General features: G+C 34.9%; 1 protein-coding gene across 1 annotated transcript in view; it reads left to right on the top strand.

Moving 5' to 3' along the window:
* LOC111047709 (serine/threonine-protein kinase ATR) overlaps positions 1–21,720 on the top strand; it is a 47,773-nt gene that overhangs the window by 11,043 nt on the left and 15,010 nt on the right. Inside the window, exons 5-10 of the mRNA XM_039422521.1 lie at positions 7,306–7,527; positions 10,392–13,188; positions 13,696–13,836; positions 14,061–14,215; positions 18,156–18,279; positions 21,293–21,400. Of these exons, the coding sequence (XP_039278455.1) occupies positions 7,306–7,527; positions 10,392–13,188; positions 13,696–13,836; positions 14,061–14,215; positions 18,156–18,279; positions 21,293–21,400 (3,547 nt within the window). The remainder of the gene's footprint in view (positions 1–7,305; positions 7,528–10,391; positions 13,189–13,695; positions 13,837–14,060; positions 14,216–18,155; positions 18,280–21,292; positions 21,401–21,720) is intronic.

Raw genomic sequence — 21,720 nt, 5'->3', positions numbered from 1 at the left:
ATGACTGAATAAATAAATAAATAAATAATAAATAAATAAATAAATAGATAAATGAATAAATAAATAAATAAATAAATAAATAAAAAATAAATAAATAAATAAATGAATAAATAAATAAATAAATGAATGAATGAATAAATAAATAAATAAATAGATAGATAAATGAAATTTTTAAATTTTCTCTCATGCATTATACTTATTTTTGATTCAAATTGACTTATTTATTAACAATTTAACTTTCCCTATTAAATTAAATTTTTGATTTTCACTACCCACATTATTAAAAAAAAATTTATCCCAAAATAATTAGATAATAAATTTTGACAGTGTATTGTGGCCATTACCAGCTATCAATCTAACGAACCTTTCAACTGAGGCTTACCCTAAAATTTCAAAAAAAAAATCCTGATCTTGGTTAGCATTCCATCTATTTTCTTCAGACCCCCATAAATCTTCAGAAAGGAACCACACCATTCAACAGAATAACCCAATTTTAGCTCATACTTCTCTGAGTACCTTTTGCTAAAATTCTATCTTCCATTCCACAAATACAACAAGGATAGTCCCAGCTATTAACCTCGATTTGTCATATGGACATCATCTGAGTAGTCCCCTAACACCTGGCGACACTCACTCCAGATACATAATTCATCAAACAAAACTACAACTTCAACAGATAAGATTTCTCACATCTACCTATCTAAGCTCAAAAAAAAAAATTACCACAGCCTAAAGGAAACGTTAACAAACCCTATCACGTCTCACAACTCTCTTTACAACGCCAGACCACAAAATACACCCTACACTTTTATAGCACATTACTGACCCTAACAATGAAATATTATCAAACAACTGAAATTCCAGTACTAATCAGATAACTAAATTTTGATAGACGAACATCTCAAACAATATAATAAAGGATAGACAATGTTTGTCTCGGCACCAACCTTACAGTATGTTGGCTCACCAGACCCGCTATTGAAGATCGGCATCACGGACAACATCAAGACTCAACACTGCAGCCATCGTCTATCAGCTCAATCAAACGCAAAATCGCCGTTCACAAGACTTGGTGGTCTTTGATGCAACACTGAAATTAGGCTTTCATTAGAAGATGCAAGGACTAATTTAAACACAAAATCAAAACTCAAACAAACAAAATAAATTCAACTAAATCAATCAATTATTATTTTTCTGCTATACTCCTCAAATCTAACCTTTCTTCAACTTCATTGTCAATTATCCAGGCTACAATCTGCAGTGCTACTGTCACTACAGTCTTCTGACATATCATAGCTTCTACTAAATTTCTGACTGTCCCTAACATGTCATTTTCTATAAGAATCTCGAAAAATAAAATTGTCCCTATACCAGTATAATGCCTTAGCAAGGGCATCACAGCTAAATGGAAGCACAGACAGGGAAAATATTAATATTGATCACATTAATAAAATAATAAAAAATTCAACCTCAATTAGTTTATCTTCAGCATTTGTATGCTGCTCCAAACTTCAATACTCATTTCTGGAATCAAGCATTCATTAGCCATAAGAATGTTTATCAATTTTATGAATAAACTGATTTGAAATTAACATAATAAGTCAATAAAAAGAGCAAAGGTAGCAGAGTGGCGCAGCGAATTGTGCCGTGCTATGAATTTAGAAAGTGAATTTTGAATTTAGAATTTAGAAGCACACACAATATAACTTAATAAAAGGGATGCTTGATAAACATGCCTAGTGCTAGAGAACGGGAAACCAGAAATGACAAGAGAGACAACGAAATAGAGAGAAGGTATCAACTATATTGTCACCTCTTACAGTTAAATTCAACAATTAATAAAACAAAGAAGTTACATCATGAAAACCGAAAATAAAATTACTAAATTTAGAAAGTTATCTTTGATATAGATGATTCGGTAATAACCTACTCTGTATGCTCTACATTGAAAACGTTTTAGATTGAATCATAAGAAGCTTAAAGGACTCTAATTTCAAAAGAACAATTATTGAAAATTATCATTGATATGTCTCAGAAGTTAATCATAAATGACAATAAATATTTTAAGAAAAAATCCACATAAAATTCATAAAATTCTTAGAACATTAAATTTAGAACACACTTGGAAACTTTAAAAACACTATCAAAACATTATCAAATAATATTAATGATCCCCAATAATAACTATTCTGTATCTTTATATCATGAAAGCTGCAAAGACAAACATTCCTTAAATATCACATCATGGAATACTACCTTGGAAAAAAATATTCGAAAATATATGTCATCAAAACAAATTTAGAAAAGGTTAGGGTCCTTGAAACTTCATTTGATCCTTTACAACTTTAAGATGAGAATTATTTTAAAACATTAATTTAATCAATAAGGGACCTTTAAAAATTCATATACTCATTCAACTTTTAGTAGTTTAGAAGATTATAATTATTTATAAATTTAAAGAAAAACTGAAATTCCCAGCTGGATCCTTACAGAGAAAATATGGCCTCACATTTCAATGTAAAGATACAACCGAAAATCTATTACTCAAACCAATTAATAAAATTAATAATCTATCTATCCCCAATAATATCTCAAAATTACGATTTAACAAAAAGTCTAATTCCGCACGTTTTAATTGATTGAAAGTCTGTCGTCACTAAAACCCATTTTGTCACATCCGGAGTTCCTGGGACGTTCGTTTAATTTGGAAAAAGTTGTTACCTCATAGTCGTTTCTTCAATTTGAATCTAGGCTCGGTGATCGAGCTCTACACGTCCAGATGGACAGGAGACAGCATACCCCAAGCTTCTAGGACGGCCATCGATTCAGAGGCGTCTCAGCGGCTTAAAGACACACGTTCATGAACCCATGAAATGATGGATTCGTACGTTGATCCCATACTTGATGTTCCCGTACTTACACCGCTGTTAGAATAAAAAAATAAACTAGGATAATACAAATTAACTTAACTTCAGCTATATAATAAAATCAACCTATTTTAGGTTATATGAAACTCAAATCAATACAATTATTACTTTAAAACATAAATAGACATTACCTACTTCAATCTCTTGACTTAATAGAATAGAATTCATTTGTAATCAGGGTTATGCCCTATACACAAAGCGATGAGTACATAGTTATTCCATAATAGGCCTACATAATTCACAAGTTGATTGAATTACTTCATCATAAGGTATTTCGAGTATTGTTGTTAGTTTAGTCAGTTCTCTTACATAAATCACATTTATGGTGTAATTTAAAAGAATAAATTACATGATAGGTGTTTCCTAAATAATCATGAAAGCCTTTCATTAGAATCAAAAGACAAATAAAATCTATAACAAAAATACTGATAGAGCTCATAATAATATACTGTAAACATCAGTCAATTTGCGTTTAAACAACAGTAATTGAAATTTAGGTTAATAGCTTCCTCTTCAAAAATAGTTTAAATCAAACAAATATCTTAATTCCTACTAATAGGTATTCTAAATTTCTACAAAACATATATCGTTAATTTTCTTCCAACATTTATCAGTTTGAATTACCATCACCATCTTCCATTCAAATCAAAAGGACTATTCTCAATTTTTACACTTTAATTACGGTACATTACAATAAATACTTTGATGGAAGCTTTCATTGAAGATAATTTCCTTAATTATATTATAAATCTATGACGTACCTTTAGTAGCGGTTATAGGAGAAAAATCTCCATTGTGAGGTGACAATTTGATACTCACTCTCTCTCTTCTTAATTAAAGCAACTACTGAGGCAAAGAAAACTAAAAATGCTGCTGGAACAAAAGGTTCCAGAGTCAAACACTAAAAAGCCTAAAGCTGGCATGGAAGCCATGATTAGCACAAAATTCTGATCAGACTACATTTAGTACTGCTTATGTCGGAGGATAGACGCTGAGTGAGTCCACTTCGCTTTTCTCGTCTTGCCGTGGACAGCTGTGTGATCGTCTATACTAGATAGACGTTAACCAACGTTAACTGTGATTGGGAGTTACTATTCTCTAGAAAAATTTCCACCAATAGAAAGGAACGTTACAACTACAATTTAAGATACATTCTCCCACCAAGTGAAAACTATTTTTCCTTGACAGCTACAAATTCCTTGCCTTATAAGGTTGTGAACCAGACTTATATTCTAGGAAAATCGTTGATCTTCCCACAACTTCTACACACACACCTATAGAGTCGACACTACACAACGCAGAAAAGCAAGGCTCATGAACTAAGCTGTTGCTCCAGGAAAATTGATGTTATTCTTAGGATCATAGCTTCTACGCACACACTTACAGAGTCAACACAACACAACGCCGAAAAGCAAAACAGCAAAATCCATTTTCACAACAGGCTAACTTCTCAGGCTAATTCGCATAATTCTCATCACTCACAATTGTAACAATAAATATTGTTACAGAGGAGCACGTCTCACCTGCTAGTTTATTGACCTAAGATTCGAATCGAAGGTTTGGCATTTCTCTTAATGTTTAAATGTTTAAATGCTTGAATGTTTATATGTTGCGCATTTACGGCAAAACGCGGTAATAGTTTTTCATGAAATTTGTCAGGTATGTTCCATTTCTAATGGTACTCCTACGTGCATGTCGACATATATAGAAGGTTCATACGCGTCGACGTATATACAAGGTAAATTTTGCATTTGAAGGATAATATAAAAGGGAGAAGGAGCCTCCTTTCATACGTCAATATTAGAGTGAAAATCAGACTATAGAATTATTCATCATAAATTAGCTGACAAGTGATTACACAGATGTGTGGAAAATCCAATCTATTGCTGTATTTCCGTAAGGTCTATAGTTTCAATTAGGTACTTGTGAATGAGAATACTGCGTGAGGTCTACTGTTCACAGAACTACTAGTGATAAAATACATAAAAACAGGCTTTATGATGGGGTGTGCTGGAAGCAAAGAAAGGATGGCAAATACCTGACCAACTATGGTTCCCCATGTAATAGGTAGGTAGAGGGTATAAAAGTAAGGAATTAAGGGTGAAGAGGAGCGGAAAATGGAGGAATCGGAGTTAGTTAGCGAGTCCACTACTAACAAATATATGTAAAAAAAAATTGCAGTGCAATCAGTAGTTTGAGCAGAAATCTCGAGCCATATACGTCAATATGGAGAAAAAATTTATTGTAGGTCCAGTTTTCACTTTCCTTGTCCTATAACCTCGAAAACGGCTCCAACGATTTTGATCAAATTCATATCTAAAAAAGTCATTAATAAGCTGTATCAACTGCCACAAGTCCTAAATCTGTAAGAATTACAGGAGCACTGCCCCATCTATGCAGAGTTGGATTTTAAATTCCCAATTATCAGGCTTCAAATACAATCTGAACAAAAAAAATTAAGTGGAAAAGATTGAGCATAAAAGTCTCTACAATCAATGTCTAGTAAAAATGTTTACCTTAAATTGAAAATAAGCTCGAAATTCTAGAAAATAAGATTATTCAATTGCAAACTGTTTGCAACTGTTGATTCTATTAAATCATTCACTATAAAGAGATAGCAGACTTCGTGTGTATGCAGCGCTATTGTCCTGTCACCAGCTGGCTCAGATCTTAGAATAGTAGACTTGAGATGCGCGTGAACACTAGCGTCAGTTGATTAATTTTCATAACGGCAAGGAAAGTTGTGTGAGTGCGCCACACCAGATTTTTAAAAATGTAATTAGTGTTAATAAATAAACCTGTTTTTTATCCTTTTTACTTTCCTTGCCCTACTACCATAGGTAAGGAAAGTAGGCCTTTTGCTTTCCAAAAAAATTAAGGTACCCCAATTTCAAGTTTTCTATACGTTTCAAGGTCCCCTGAGTCCTAAAACATGATTTTTGGGTATTGGTATGTGTGTGTGTGTATGTGTGTGTGTATGTCTGTGAACACGATAACTCCATTCCTAATTAACCGATTGACTTGAAATTTCAAACTTAAGGTCCTTATACCATGAGGACCTGACAATAAGAAATTCAATAAAATTCAATTCAAGATGGCGGAAAAAATGGCAGATAATTACTAAAAAACCATGTTTTTCACGTTTTTCTCGAAAATGGCTCTAACGATTTTCTTCAAATTTATACCATGGATAGCTATTTATAAGTCCTATCAACTGAAATGAGTCTCATCTCAGGGAAAATTTTAGGAGCTCCGTAATATTATTGAGAAAAATGGCGGATAATGACTAAAAAACCATGTTTTTCACGGTTTTCTCGAAAACGGCTCCAACGATTTTCTTCAAATTCATACCATAGATAGCTATTCATAAGCCCTATCAACTGGCATGAGTTTCATTTCTGGGAAAATTTCAGGAGCTCCGTAATATTCTTGAGAAAAATGGCGGATAATGACTAAAAAGCCATGTTTTTCACGGTTTTCTCGAAAACGGCTCTAACGATTTTCTTCAAATTTATACCATGGATAGCTATTTATAAGCCCTATCAACTGACATGAGTCTCATTTCTGTGAAAATTGCAGGAGCTCCGTAATATTCTTGAGAAAAATGACAGTTACTAAAAAACCATGTTTTTCACGATTTTCTCAAAAACGGCTCTAACGATTTTTTTCAAATCCATACCCTGTATAGTTATTTATTAGCTCTATCAACTGACATGAGTCTTTTTCCTGGGGTACTAATGGGGGTCCACCCAATCCTTGAGAAATGGACTTTGTAACCTCCTTCTCGTGCATGAGGTAGGTAGGAACACGGTTTTTACTTTTTCTTCTTCCATATACCGTGGGTAGGTAGAGCAGTTTATAAAAAGAACACAGTCATAGTCAAGATATTTCATCTGTAGAACAGCTGTTTTGACGAATTTCAAAAAAAAAACATCGAATTTCACAATATTTACATAAAGGAAAAAGTACTCTGAAAACAATTGTATATACACATATACAGTAGTTTGATCGTAGTTGCAAATATGTTGCCGTCAATCGTCATTATGTTTTTCTCCTAAATTATTCTCGTTTGATATTGAGGCTTAGGTTTATTTAGCGAACTATATTGGAAATTTTAAGGTAGGGTTATAAAACGGGCACTTTGTTCCGTGGATGTTTTTTTTACAAGAGAAATATTTGATCAAAATAAGGGGAAAGGTTTTTAAGCGAAAATAGATGTAAAATTTTAAATAGTTCAATGAGCAAGGAAAGTTGTGTGAGTGTACCACACCAGATTTTTAGTGTTAGTGAAAACATTAGCAGCTAACTATTCCAATAGATTGTAATTTACAGTGGATCGGATAAACCATTATCATGGTTTGTTTGTTGTATGTTTCAGCGTTGACTTGAAAGCTCTTGCACCACTAATGAGCACAATATTCATATCATTGCTACCTCTACTAGAAAACTTCAGCAAAATCGTCAGCAGAATCTTTCACTATTTAGTGATCGAGAACCATGACGAAGTTTGTTCGCATATTCATGAGCTGTCTTTTGTGCCCAATCACGAGGCCATACAAGACGTTTATCAGGCTATACAGGATAAAATCAAAGAACACGAGTGAGTTGAATTGTTGTCCATCTAACTGTAAGATAAAAATATTAATATATATATAGATTTCATTACAATAATAATATAGATTGTAGTAGTAAATCCAATTCATATTGATATTAATTGAATATTGTTTCATTTTCATTCAGAAAGTTATATAATCTGGGCTTGTAGTTGTGTTTTTACTGACCAGTTAGGCTAGTTTCACACTCATTCGGTTCGTTTCGTTTTCGGTTTGTTTTCGGCAAATTCCGATAAGTTTGAAACGGTAATTCGGTTTGAATTCGGTACCGAATAGAAACCGCATAGAACCGAACGCCCACTTGACTCTAATAAATTCCATCAGGTTTAAATTCGTTGCTAGGGAGAGGCTACTTTCACACACTTTCGGTTCGGTTCGGTTCGTTTCGTTTTCGGCGAATTCGGTACCGAATAGCAACCGCATAGCACCGAACGCCCCCTCGACACGAATAGGTTTCATCATATTCGAATTCGTTGCTAGGGAAACAGGAAAAAACAAAGTATTTTACACACGCTTGCCTTTTTTGTTTTTATTTTAACCTGATAGCGTGATTATCTTTCAAAATTTCCCAAGTCAAAATTATATGGTCAATTCATTTCTGTTAGTTCACAGGAACACTTTTTTCTTGATGAATAGTTTGCTAAAAAATATGAAAGATATAAATTAAAACTCAGGGAGAATTTTTATTTTTTATTATTGTATTATTTTTCCACGAATATTACATGATTTCATCAATGGAGAGAAGATATGAAGTTTATATACCATGTGTCAAAACAAGGAACAAATTTTCAATTTAAAAAAATAATCTCTCTGAACATCCAAAGTTAGCATAATCAAAAATAAACTATTAATTTTAAACAAATTAATTCATAATTTTTAATTACTTTAAAATGTTGTTGTTCAAGAAATAACATCTTACAATTTAACACCAGTTGTTATATTTAAATATACCAGCATGAACTGTGAAAATCCAAACACAGCTGTGTTTGAGAAGAAAATAGTCTACCTAATTAGAACCGTACGAATTAAAACCTGACATGTATGAAAGCCTCATTCGTTTTCGGTAACGAACCGAACCGAATGAAACCGAATGCGTGTGAAGCTAGCCTTAACCTGTTACTCTCCATATTTTCCTTCTACCACCTGATTTGAAAAATTAACAGCTGAATAATAATATTGGAGTTTCTCTCAAGGAGTATAGTGTCTCTTTGCAAATTGAATATTTTGCATTCAATAATAGTTAGAATTGATCTCGCAGAATATTGATCATTTACTTGTGCTATTATAAATTTCGTAGTGGTTGAGAGGCTTATTTGTCTTTCGAATTTATATATTCAATAAACTAATGTTGAAACTCTTGAAATTTACTCAGCCATATTGAAACTGGTCTTAATTTTCCAATATGAATAGGTATAGAATCCCCTCAACCAGTTAATTTCTAAGAACCGCCAATTATGGTGAAGAAGAGTTCCCAAACTATTGTTTTCAATAATTTGAATCTACTTTTTTAAATATTTCCAAACACTATTTGATATATATCATTTAAAAAACTTCTCAATAAGTAACACGAGTTTTTCCACTCTACTTTATTGTTTTTGAAGGGACTGATTCAAGGATTCAAAGGTTCAAAGAACCCCACATGTCAACCGAAGCTTATTGTGTTCCCAACTAGTATGTTAGTTAGGCAAACCAATACCAGAGTTCTTCACAAGAACCAGGAGTTTTCCCTATACTAACATCTCATTCATCACCCGGTTGCTTGTTGCAATCCAGTGTGATATGCTTGGCAGTCTCTTCAGACTGATTAATCCTCGTGACCTACGTGAGTTCCACTCCTGGCCTACTTTGAAGGTCCTACCGCTGAGAAAGGGGTGGCCAAGTTGCCTCTAGGGCGCCCGGCCACCCTTGACTCAGCCTCTTGACCCACATTTGTGCTTGGAGTTTCACCCATCTCTGGTCTCTTGGGTTTTCTCTTTTTGCCCCTCCGAAACTTCGCAGGGTCAGAAGCCTCACCTCTCCCAAGAAGTTTTGCCTAAATGGCCGTCCTTCTTTGAGCAGAGTGGTGAGTTTTGGTCTCTCCACCCAAAACTCGTGACCTACGTGAGTTCCACTCCTGGTCTTTATGTAGGTCCTTCCGCTGAGAGAGAGGACGCCAAACTGCCTCTAGGGTGCCCAGCGCCCGGCCACCCTCGACTCAGCCTCTCGACCCACATTTGTACCTGGAGTTTCACCCATCTCTGGTCTCTTGGGTTTTTCTTTTTGCCCCACCGAAACTCTGCAGGGTCAGAATCCTCACCTCTCCCAAGAAGTTTTACCTAAATGGCCGTCCTTCTTTGAGCAGTGGTGAGTTTTGGTCTCTCCACCCACAAAATCGTGACCTACATGAGTTTCACTCCTGGCTTCTTTATAGGTCCTTCCGCTGAAGGGGTCGCCAAATTACCTCTAGGGCACCTGGCGACCCTCGACTTAGCCTCTTGACCTACATTTGTGCCTGGAGTTTCACCCATCTCTGGTTTCTTGGGTTTTCCTTTTGCCCCTCCGAAACTGCCCTGATGGGGCAGAACCCGTGGGTTTGAAGTCCATTTTAGTCGCCTCCTACGACAAGCATGGTTACTGTGGGTGAATTCTGGTTTTCAACACATTCTTGAGTCAAAACACTCAAAGCTCCCCCAACCCACAGGGGGCCCACTCTACTTTAGGAAAAAACGTTCTCTCTGATATACTGATCGATAGTAAATAATTCCATAGTAGGTACCCTTTTTTTAATAAAATACTATAAATTATTTTTAGCCAACAAATCAAGTAGCCCTGATGAAATAATTATGCTAACTTATTTCATTTTTTGTTGCAGAAAACTGAGTGTGCGAAAACAGTTTAATTTTGCCATCAAAATAGCAAGTCATGAGAATGTCGATGTGAGACTACATGGCCTGAAAAGATTACATGACTACTTGGCATCAAACAGGGCTTTCATCTCGGACTTGATATTGAACAATGACTCGCTCGATCCAACCGTCATCAAATTTTTCGAAGCCGTCATAACAGGCTCTCGCGATGAAAACGAAGATATTCGAATGGCTTGCGGCGAGTGCCTAGGATCCCTGGGAGCCCTTGATCCTGGTTACTTAACCGGCAATCTCATTCTAGAGAAAAATAATCAGCAACAGCCCATGTCTATTTCTGCTAATGAATTTGCAATTGCTGCATTGATGTGTCTCACAAAAGCTCTTCAAGAAGCAAGGCATACATTTCTGATGGATTGTCTTGCATTGGCTATCCAAGAACTGTTGAAAATTTATAGCATTTCACCAACTTCAGCAGTTTGGAAAGAATTTCCAGATGAAATACAAAATATGATGACTCCTTTCTTGAAAACACGCTATTTGAACTGTCAAACTGCAACGAACCGCACGATTGTCAACACCCATCCGATATTTGGCTCCAATCTAGGAAGCACAGTGAAAAGCTGGGCTTATAATTGGGCCACATTCCTCATTCCTCTGGCATCACAAGATGAGTTTGCTAGTAAAGTTTTCAATGTTTGCCATCTCAGTTTGAAAAAAGATATGCAGGTACTAATGTTTTTCATTCCTTACATCTTCCTCTACGCAGTTATTCATAGTTCAGAGGAGAATACAAAGAAGATAGAAGAAGAGATAATAGCAGTTCTAAGCTGGTATGAAAGAGAAAAATCAATCGAAAAGAAAGTGGTTTTGTCGCAGAAAGTGAGACGGAATACAATCAAATTTGAAACTCCATCGCAATCAGATCAAGGTTTATCTACAGCGCAAAATAGTCTCATCTGTACGAAAATTGTTTATTCATTGATAGATTTTCTCCACAGGTGGCAAAAAGAAACTGAGAAGAAATCCGTGCTGCTTCAAAATTCTCAGAACAAACATTATAAAACAGTTTCTGCTTTTTTGAAACGATTTTCATTGGTTGATATTGCTGACGGTTCGATCCATTGTCAAGAATATGCTAGAGCACTGATGTATCTGGAAGAATATGCATTAGAGAACCCGCGCAAGTTGCAAGAGTTGCTTCCCAAGTTTGGGAAGATCTACTCGTACCTGAAAGAGCCGGATGGCTTGAGAGGAGTGATAGCGGTGCATGAGAGAGAGCCAGCTCCCGAAGAGATGATTTTGTACCACACACTGACCGGGCACCTGCACGACGCGGCCACCTGCTACGAGAGCCTCGCTCAGCACAACAATGCCGCCGCCGACGAGTACCTCAAAGGAATGGTGCAGTGCTATCTGAGCATGGACCAGCCGTGCACGGCGCTCAAGATAGCTGAAGCTGTCATCTACAAAGATAAATGCAATATCGACCTGTACGGCGAACAGGCCGAAGCTGTGTGGAGTCTTGGCAGGATGGATCAATTGCAGCAAGTCCTCAAAACACCACCAAAAATGTATGAAAAAAGTTGGGGGATATCTATTGGTAAAGCGATTCTACATTTGCGCAACGAAGACAAACCTGCAATGACAGAACAGCTACATGCCATCAAGAAAAGTGTGATCCAGCAAGTGAGCACAGCCACGGTCACATGTGGAGGTTACAGGCAAGGCTACGACTACATTGTCAAACTACACATTCTCGATGAATTTGAAAAAATGGGCAATAGTTTGTTGGGTTTGTTAGCAGGAGAAAGCACCGCACACAAACTAGAGCAGTTCAAAGAGCTCATCTCGAATGAACTAGAACAACGACTGAAATTGTTGCAGCCAACTCATCATGTGCTGCAGCCCGTACTGTGTATGCGTCGAGTCGTGTTGGCTATAGCCAAAGACATGCTCGATCAAAAGCACCCTAGTGTAACTGAACACTTGGAACAAATAATCAGCAAATGCTGGCTGAAAAGTATTTCCCTGGCTAGAAAATCTTGTAATTTCCAACAGGCGTATTCGAACATCCTGACTGTTCAAAAGCTTAGTCCGAAGGCGTTGTTTATCGAGGAAGCCAAGCTGCACTGGGCCAAATCCGAATGTCAAACGGCAATCACAACTTTGCGCTGGGGAATTGAGAAGCACTTTCCCAACGCCGCCAACCTGACAGAATCGGAGAGAATGCTGTTGGCCAAAGCCAAACTACTTGTGGCCAAATACAACGATGCAAATATGAACATCGATTTAGAGTTGAATTTGAAGTGCTACAAGGAAGCAGTGGACGTGTGCAAGAAGTGGGAGAAGAGCTTGGTGTGTCTAGCTCAGTTCAAGTACCGCGTATTCAGAGAGAGCAAGCAGGACGACAACGTGTGGTCGAAGGCTGACCTTGACAGTCAGCTGCACATCATCAACTACTTTGGCAAGTCGCTGGAGTATGGCCGCAAGTACATCTTTCAGTCCATGCCGCGCATGCTTGAGATCTGGCTCGACTTTGGCACAATCGTTGCAAAGAACAGAAAATCGAAAAACCACAGAAACCTAGCTGATCAGGAAAACACATTGTCCATCATGATAAAAGTTATCGATGAGTTTCTCCGCAGACTTCCCAATTACACATTCATGACTGCTATGTCTCAGCTCATCTCCAGAATTTGTCATCCTCATCCAGCCTGTTTTGAACTGTTGACGAAGATTGTTGTCGAAATTATGAAAACGTATCCGCACCAGGTGTTATGGATGATCATGCACGTTAGTAAGGTGAGTAATATTTCCAAGATCCTTCCTAAAAATACATTTACTATTTTGATAATTCCATGATTTTATATTTTTATATCTTGTGGTTTTCTGTTGTACATTTCCACATCTACATGATTTATTTTTAGACTACACCTTTTCTAGGTATATGAAACTTATTGTTTTTAATATATTTTGTTATTTAATTATCAAGCATATAGGAAAATAGAGAAGATGTAACACCTCAAAAGTCTAATTGTTTTTTCTCGGGTTATCAGATTCAATGGTTTATTAGATTTAATAATTTTCCTAGAAACGGGGCGTATAAGTCTTTCAAAATGAATGCCATTCATATCTCTATCACGTTTCCCTTAATATTCAGTGTAATATTATAAATATAACGCCTCAACTGATACCAGGTTTTTCCATTATACAGTATTTTCATTCAACAAATTAAGAACATGCTCTGATTCTATGTATTCCTATGCTGTGTTTTAGCGTATTTCTTTAATGTGCCATCTTTTTTTGCAGTCGAATTACAGTGTGAGAGTAAAAAGATGTGAGACAATTTTCAACAGCATAAAAAATGATGAGTATCTTCCTACACTGATAAAACATTACAAACTGTTGATTGGAAAATTGGTGGAACTCAGCGAAAGGGGCGTTGACCAGGTAAAAATTAGCTTTATTATTGTTTATATATAATTTAATTGCTCAATTAATTGAGCTTACGCTATTTTTATCTGATGGCAACATTCATACTACTTCCCGAAGATAACTTTCTTAAATTATATCATGTAGGTAATGCATTCAGTTTTTATTTTTAGGTAGTAATTCAAAAACATTTTATTCCAAATTAATTCAACATTTTTAAAAACTTGATTTTCTTATTGCAGAGGACCAAGGTAACTTCCGTGAAGGTCTTAGTAAGCAGTCTACCTAAACTTTTCGAAACTTCTGGATTTAGTCAAATTCTGATGCCAGCTCAAAAGTTTCAAACGCTCTCTCTTCCGCGATCAGCCGATGACAACCATCACAATCCTTATCCGCAGTAAGTCAAATACCACAAATTACAATTTTTATTTCCTTACTGGTTGCATACACATTCACCCACTCCATACTACGTTACATAAGACCTTATGGTCTGTATGTCTTATTTTAATTGTGAGGAAGTTGGCTATTTATTTTAATAATGGTTGGTTCTTCAAAATCATTGTAATAGGGATTATTCGCCACAATATAAGTTTCATAGTGTAGCCACAGAATTAAAAATGGATTTCTTAATAGGTTCTTACTATATTTGAATAGGGACCGACACAAAGCTATTGACAGATTTAAATGACTATAACTTGAAACTTGAGACTATAAAGTCTCATTTTACACCCTGGAATCGAATACTAAAGTACTACTTTTCCTCCCATGGGACTAAAAATAATTCCCAGCGGGAAAAGTGATCACTTTTACTCCCAAGGGAGTAAAAATAAACCCATAAGATTAACATGGGAAGAAGTCCGACAACGCCGCGATTGAAGAATGAGGAATGTGGCAACACTGTCGTGGTCGGTAGAGGAAAAGTAAAAGAGCTCTATTTCGATCTTTGGAATATTTTAGCTCTAGGAAATAAGTAGCTCTATTTCGATTGTTAGGTTATGTTCAACCGTTGGTGGATATGAAAAAGTACACACCTCTAACGTCATCGGCATCTCTACGAGAGCGTTCATCTAAAGGTACGTTTTCGTTTATGCGAACTTTTCCGCAGTCGACGACGGCAAGCATTGTTGACATTCATATTGTCCAAATTTCAAGTGTGCTAAAACAGCTGATTAAATAACTTTTTCATTATTTGTCTTTATTAATAAAGAAATAAACATTTTCAATAATATCAAAATATTGCCATTTAAAAGTATAAAAAAGTATAAGCTCAACCTGCTCCATTAAAACATAATTTAACATAATCTTTTAAGTTATGTAGACAGATTGAAATCTACCCAATCTGAGATTCTCTCCCTGTCATGGTCGACGACGGCATTTACGCATAAACGAAAACCCACTTTAACAGAGACGACTGAGCGTGTCTGCACAGAAAACAAGATTGCAGGTTATGTTTTTTCTTGGTTAACTACTAAGATCTTCGAAATCCGCTACCGGTATTGTAGAAGTTATTTTCGTTTTTATAAAATGGAAAGTGAGAGTGATGTGGAGTTTGTTCTAACTCCGCCGAACATTCGACACGAAGCTGAAAATGTAACTGAAAATTTGCTTCCGGAAAAATCAAAGGAACTATACATCAAGCGATATGATTTATTCGTTGAATGGTGCAAGAAGAATTGTGGTGGAACAGTAAGAATTTCAGAAAACGTAATCCTTGTTTACCTCTCACAACAAGCACAGGTATGTAGCCCAAGTTATTTATGGACCATTTATTCAATGTTGAAAGCAACAATTATTGTGAAACACAACATAGACATCAGTAATTTTACGAAAGTGGGTGCTTTTCTGAAAAAGAAAAATGTAGGCTATCAACCTAAGAAGTCTAAAACATTCACCAAAGAGGAGGTAAATAAATTCCTGTTAAATGCTCCAGATGAACAATACTTATTGAAAAAAGTAGCCTTGATTTTTGGTATTTGTGGAGCTTGCCGAATGGGTGAATTGTGCAATATGACTGTTAGTGACATTGAGGACAAAGATTCAATTCTCATAGTTAATGTACCTGATTCTAAAACCAACAAGGGACGTGTTTTCACTGTGATCAATGGCACACAACGAGACATAGACTACTTATATTATTTCAGAAAGTATTTAAATTTAAGACCAAAGACAACAAAATCACCCCGGCTATTTTTAAGTTTTAAAAATGGGAGATGCTACAATCAAGCCATGGGGAAAAATTCCCTGGGAAAAATACCCATGAGTATTGCACAATACTTACAACTTCCCAATCCTAACTTGTATACTGGACACGCTCTAAGGCGGACTTCAGCTACTTTGCTGGTTAATGCTGGAGGAACAATGACCCAGCTTAAAAGACATGGCGGATGGAAGAGTACTACTGTCGCCGAAGGCTATATTGAAGAATTAATTGGAAATAAAATACAAACAGCAAACAGGATTTTGAACCAAACAACAAGCAACATTGATTTAAATCACACTTCATCTGGGCCTATGCCAGTGGCCACAACACACCAGCTTCAATCCAGTTCCAGCGATGTTGATGAAACTTCAACTAGGCCTATGCCAGTGGCTGCTACGCACCAGTTTCAATCCAGTTCCAGCGATGTTGATGAAACTTCAACTAGGCCTATGCCAGTGGCCACAACACACCAGTTTCAATCCAGTTCCAGCGATGTTGATGAAACTTCAACTAGGCCTATGCCAGTGGCCACAACACACCAGCTTCAATCCAGTTCCAGCGATGTTGATCACACTTCAACTAGGCCTATGCCAGTGGCTGCAACGCACCAGTTTCAATCCAGTTCTGTTCTATCAACCCCGAACACGGTCTTTAAAAATTGTGATGGGTGCACAATAACAATAAACAATTACTATCAGAAGTAGGCTTTTACACTATCAACAATCATCTCTATCAACAATCATCATCTATACTATAAACTATAAACTATCTATATATAATAGTTAATACGCGACATGGAATTTTGTGACTCATAAGGAAACTATAAACTATCAACTATCAACTATCACTAGCAACTATCAACAATTATTATCAGAGGTGAGCTAAATTTTGTTTTTAAAAAAATAGTGTGAAAGCGTGAAGATGTAGTAAAATTATTCATTGTTATAGGTATTGGTGTAGGTGGAGGAAAAATGTTGTGTGCATCACGGGACTAAAGTACTTATTCTCCCTCAGGGAAATTGTCGCCCTCGGCTACGCCATCGGGCGACAACAGTTTCCCTCAGGGAGAAAAAGTTGCACTTTAGTCCCTAGATGCACAAATAACTATTTCTGCATTTCTGATTTTGTTTAAAAGTCCAATTTCAGAAACGTCATAAGTAACAGATGGAGATGCTGTAAAGCGCTGCAAACAAAAGCCCAAAGCTGAATGGCACTCTCATCACCTAAAGCGTGATTCAGAATCACTTCCCTCAATTATGATGTTTTATGAAATTGGACGATTGAAGAAACTTGAAAATAATGTGAAAAATTAGATCTATGTTGAAAACTATTCAACAATTATTATTACTTTTTTATTATCACTCACTTAAAAATCACATAAATGTTGTATATATTGAAATAGGGTACCTAGATTTATTTTTATTTTTTATTTCTCTTCTATTATTTTTGAGACACTCTTTACCTGTATGATGAATGGTGTTATGCATGATATTAATTTCTAGTTTGTATTTTGTCGTATATTATGTGTTATAAAAATATTGAATAAGAACAAAAATGTTGATTATGAGCATGTTTTGATCTTAGAGCAATATTACATTCAATTAAATAACTTATCAACCATACTTGTTGTTATCATTGTTACTTTACATATTGTGACTATTAAACTATTGTTATTTATCAAATGTGTGGACTGTGTTGTATACTCTATTCATAGAGAATAAAATACTGATAGAAACAACTATGTTTGTGGCCAGAGTCAATTTGACAGAACTTGAATATACAACAGGCGTAATTATATTAATTTTGCACCAGTGCTATGTCATACTGAATACATTATGTAGCCTACTGTTCATAATGGAACGTGGAATTTACCTCGTTTTCACCATTACAATCGAAAATTTTTCGTTTTGATGACAATCCGTGAATATAGTTACCAAATCTCCGAATATTGAATGTAGTACCTAGAATTGGACATTTTATATAATTTTTTTAATATGCTGACCATTAGTATGAAGTTGATGTTATTTGGAGTATTCATAAACTAAAATGAATGAAATTGGTTTGATCGAAAGTGATGATGTAATTGGTAAATTTATGTAAAGTGGTGATTTTAACGTGTAGTTTTTAAAAATTTCAGCACACCGGTGTACATACGTTGTATCAAAGATGAGATGCAAATTTTGGTCTCGTTGCAACGTCCCAAGCGAATCGTCTTTCTCGGAAGTGATGGTTTGGAGTATCCAATGTTGCTCAAATCCAACGTAAGTTATTAGAATATCAACAAACAATTGTATACGTTTAAAATTATACAATGTTTTTCAATTTATTCAATACTAGCAGGTAACCCGTGCTTCGCAAGGGCTATTTTAAAACTTGATGTAATGAAATCCAGAAGAATTGAAAATAGGCCTATAAGAATCCTCGGTTGATTAAGAATTTATAAGCAGCATTTCAAGTAAATCAGTCCAGTAGTTCAGACGTGTTGATGCTTCAAACATAATTTCCCTATCCTCTACACGTGTATAGGTACGTCTTTAAGCCAGTTCTTTCCTCTATTATAGTATAGAAGATGATAGATAGATGGATATATCATCCATTTATCTATCATCTTCTATAGTATAATAAAGGAAATGAATCAGAATAAGTTTTGAAAGGTTTGAGATATCGATGTGCGGTTTTCACCATACCTTTTCTCTGGAAATCCTGTATCGGAATCATGTATCATATGACCACCTTTCAATTAAAAAAAGAAGTTGGATTCAAAATGGCGGAAAAAATTTGGGTGCGACGGAACACCTGTTTTTATCATTCGAAAAGTATCCCCAATCATACCTATCTTCTAATTTCCCTTTTAAGAGAAATATTCTGGTGCTTCTTTACAACAACTGAAAGCATGATAAATAATTGAAAACTTGAAAAACTGAAAACTTGATGTAATCAAATATTGAAGAATTTAAAATAGTTTATAACCATCCTCGGTTAAGCAAGAATCTATATGCAAAATTTCAAGTTGATCAGTCCAGTAGTTCAGACGTGATGATACGTCAAACATAATTTTCCTATAGCCTACCACTTTACACCTGTATACGTGTATAATCCAGTTCTTTCCTTTATTATAGTATAGAAGATAATAGATGGATGGATGATCATTGTTATTTTACTAAAAGATAGAATAAGTTGAATAGTTCCCTTTCAGAGGGAGTTTTGACAACCTACAAAACTCATTTTTCATTTGAAGATATAACGAAAAGGTGCATATTTATGACCTTATTTTTGTGCACAGCTTGCCAAAATACTTCTCATTCCAATATTAAAATTTTCGACTGACTGTACATATAGTCATTTATAGTCTATCAGGGCTCGAATAATTTTGAAATTTTAATTAAATAAAAATGGAAGAGAATAATTTATTCATGTAAATATCAACACCTTTATTCAAAGACATATTAACTGCATGCGTTTTCATATTGCCGATACAGCATTGATGAAACTGTAGACGATTATTTAGCACTTTGTCTCAAAAAGCTGTTCTTGCTGAAAAATTAATAATGCATGCCACGTGTAGGCCTAAACATTGCATCAGGAAAACTGAGTTTCAAAACTATGGGTCAGTTGCACGTACGTCTGTTAAATATGGACATTAACGCCGATTAACAAATCAGCTTTAGTTTTACGGATTCATTTCTGTTCCACAAAGATCGGTTAGTTTTTAATTCCGATTAAGTTTTCCGGTTAACTAACCAAGATTTTAACGGTTTCACAATCCGGCAACACTGTAATTCATCCGACAGTGATGTTATTAAAATTATTAATCTAAACAAATGGCAAAAAGTGTGGTTATGTTATTGAAGAATATCGAAAACTAACCTCAAAAATTAGAATCTAATTTTGAATGCTAATATCAGCTAAATACTCTTTTCTATTTTATTAATGGATGAAATTCATTCATATATATATATATATATATATATATATATATATATATAATATATATATATATATATATATACATATATATGTATGTATAAATTTAGCTCATACATTGAATTCTGTAGTTTTTCTACCAAAAACTAATTTTGGAAGACAGCTATCAGTAGGTACCCAATCGGCGTTAGTTGGATTTAATTCCCTGTGAATGGTCTGTTAAATTTTTTTTATGTCGATTTGGCATTATCTCTTGAAAATTCTTTTTTGTGCAACCAAAATGCTTCAGTTAGCGTTAATCTCAATTGAAGTATAGCATTTTATCGCGATTAAACGTTAACCGGAATACGTGCAACTGGGGGAAAGTTTTTTCTAAACAGATGTTTTTGAGATGAATTTATTTGATGCAGCTGTTTCACATTCACCATACAGAGTTTACAGAATTTACAGAGTTTGTGAAAATGAAAATATTTATTAATTATCAAAATAATACTATTATTATAATATTATAAAATAAAAATATTATTAAAAATATTTATCAACTATCAAAACAATATTATTGAGGTTAAGTGGTATCAGGTAGAAAGCAATAATAGAAACAGATGTTCCTTTTTTAATTCCGACCATATGATTTGGTGATTTTTTTATGAAATCGTACTACCATTAATAAAGTTTGAATATTAATTCTGAAAAATCTAGAAGGAAAATTAAAATTTGGGCTTCCAGGTGCACGAGATTGATATTTTTAGAATCTATGTGCAAAATTTGGAGATTTAAATCATTCCCGTTTTTCCGGTATGCAATCCACAAGTTGACATGTTTTGATGTGAACAAACGAACACACGAACAATCACAACCCTACTCTCTTATTATAATTATTTATAGACTAGCAGGAAACCTGTGCTCCGCAAGGGACTGTTTTTTAACTTGACAACTGAAAACTTGACGTAATGAAATCTTGAAGAATTGAAAATAGGCCTATAACCATCATCGTATAATTAAGAATCTATATGCGTTTAATTAAGAATCTAACCTTTTAATCTAAAATTTCAAGTCAATCAGCCCAGTAGTTCAGACGTGATGATGCGTCAAACATAATTTTCCTATCCCGTACATGTATAAGCCAGTTCTTTTCCTTTATTATAGTATAGATTATTGAACTGTACCTCGTATTGAACTGTTTTTATTTCAACATCTCATTGCAAAATTCCAGGAAGTTCATAATTCATAAGTTTTTTATTGGAATTCCCTTTAATTCTGTCCAATCAACACATTAATAAGATACTTTATTTATTTTATATTGATGCTATATTATAGTGGTTGACTGATAAGAAGAATTTCATTTTGTAGGATGATTTGCGAATAGACTCTCGCATGATGGAGTTCAGTAAGATAATGAATATGTACCTGCAAAGAACGCCTGAAGCTAGGGATCGCCGTCTCCATATCAATACTTACGTAAGTCATTTATCAAAAACCTATTTTGGATTTTAAAATGAAATATTCTACTAATTGATTGTTTTTCATTGGAAAAGTGTGATTTCACGAGTGGTGGTTGGTCTCTTCATTTGTTTTCTCATTGTCTCCAATTTGCAGTCTTTATCTTAATTTTCTTGCTCTTATCATATCATAAATTATTGAAATGAATATCCATAGATTGATCTTTTAAATTAAACACTTTTTTTAGTTGTTCTCATGAAACTGTTTGCTGTTGGTATTTTCAAAACAGGATTGTTCGTTTATTATTTATTTGTTGTATTCTGTATCTCCAAATCCTA

Source organism: Nilaparvata lugens, chromosome 2 (genome assembly GCF_014356525.2).
Source record: "Nilaparvata lugens isolate BPH chromosome 2, ASM1435652v1, whole genome shotgun sequence".
Taxonomy (NCBI): domain Eukaryota; kingdom Metazoa; phylum Arthropoda; class Insecta; order Hemiptera; family Delphacidae; genus Nilaparvata; species Nilaparvata lugens.
Note: the sequence above shows the minus strand (reverse complement) of the source record. Positions and strands in the feature narration are given on the sequence as shown.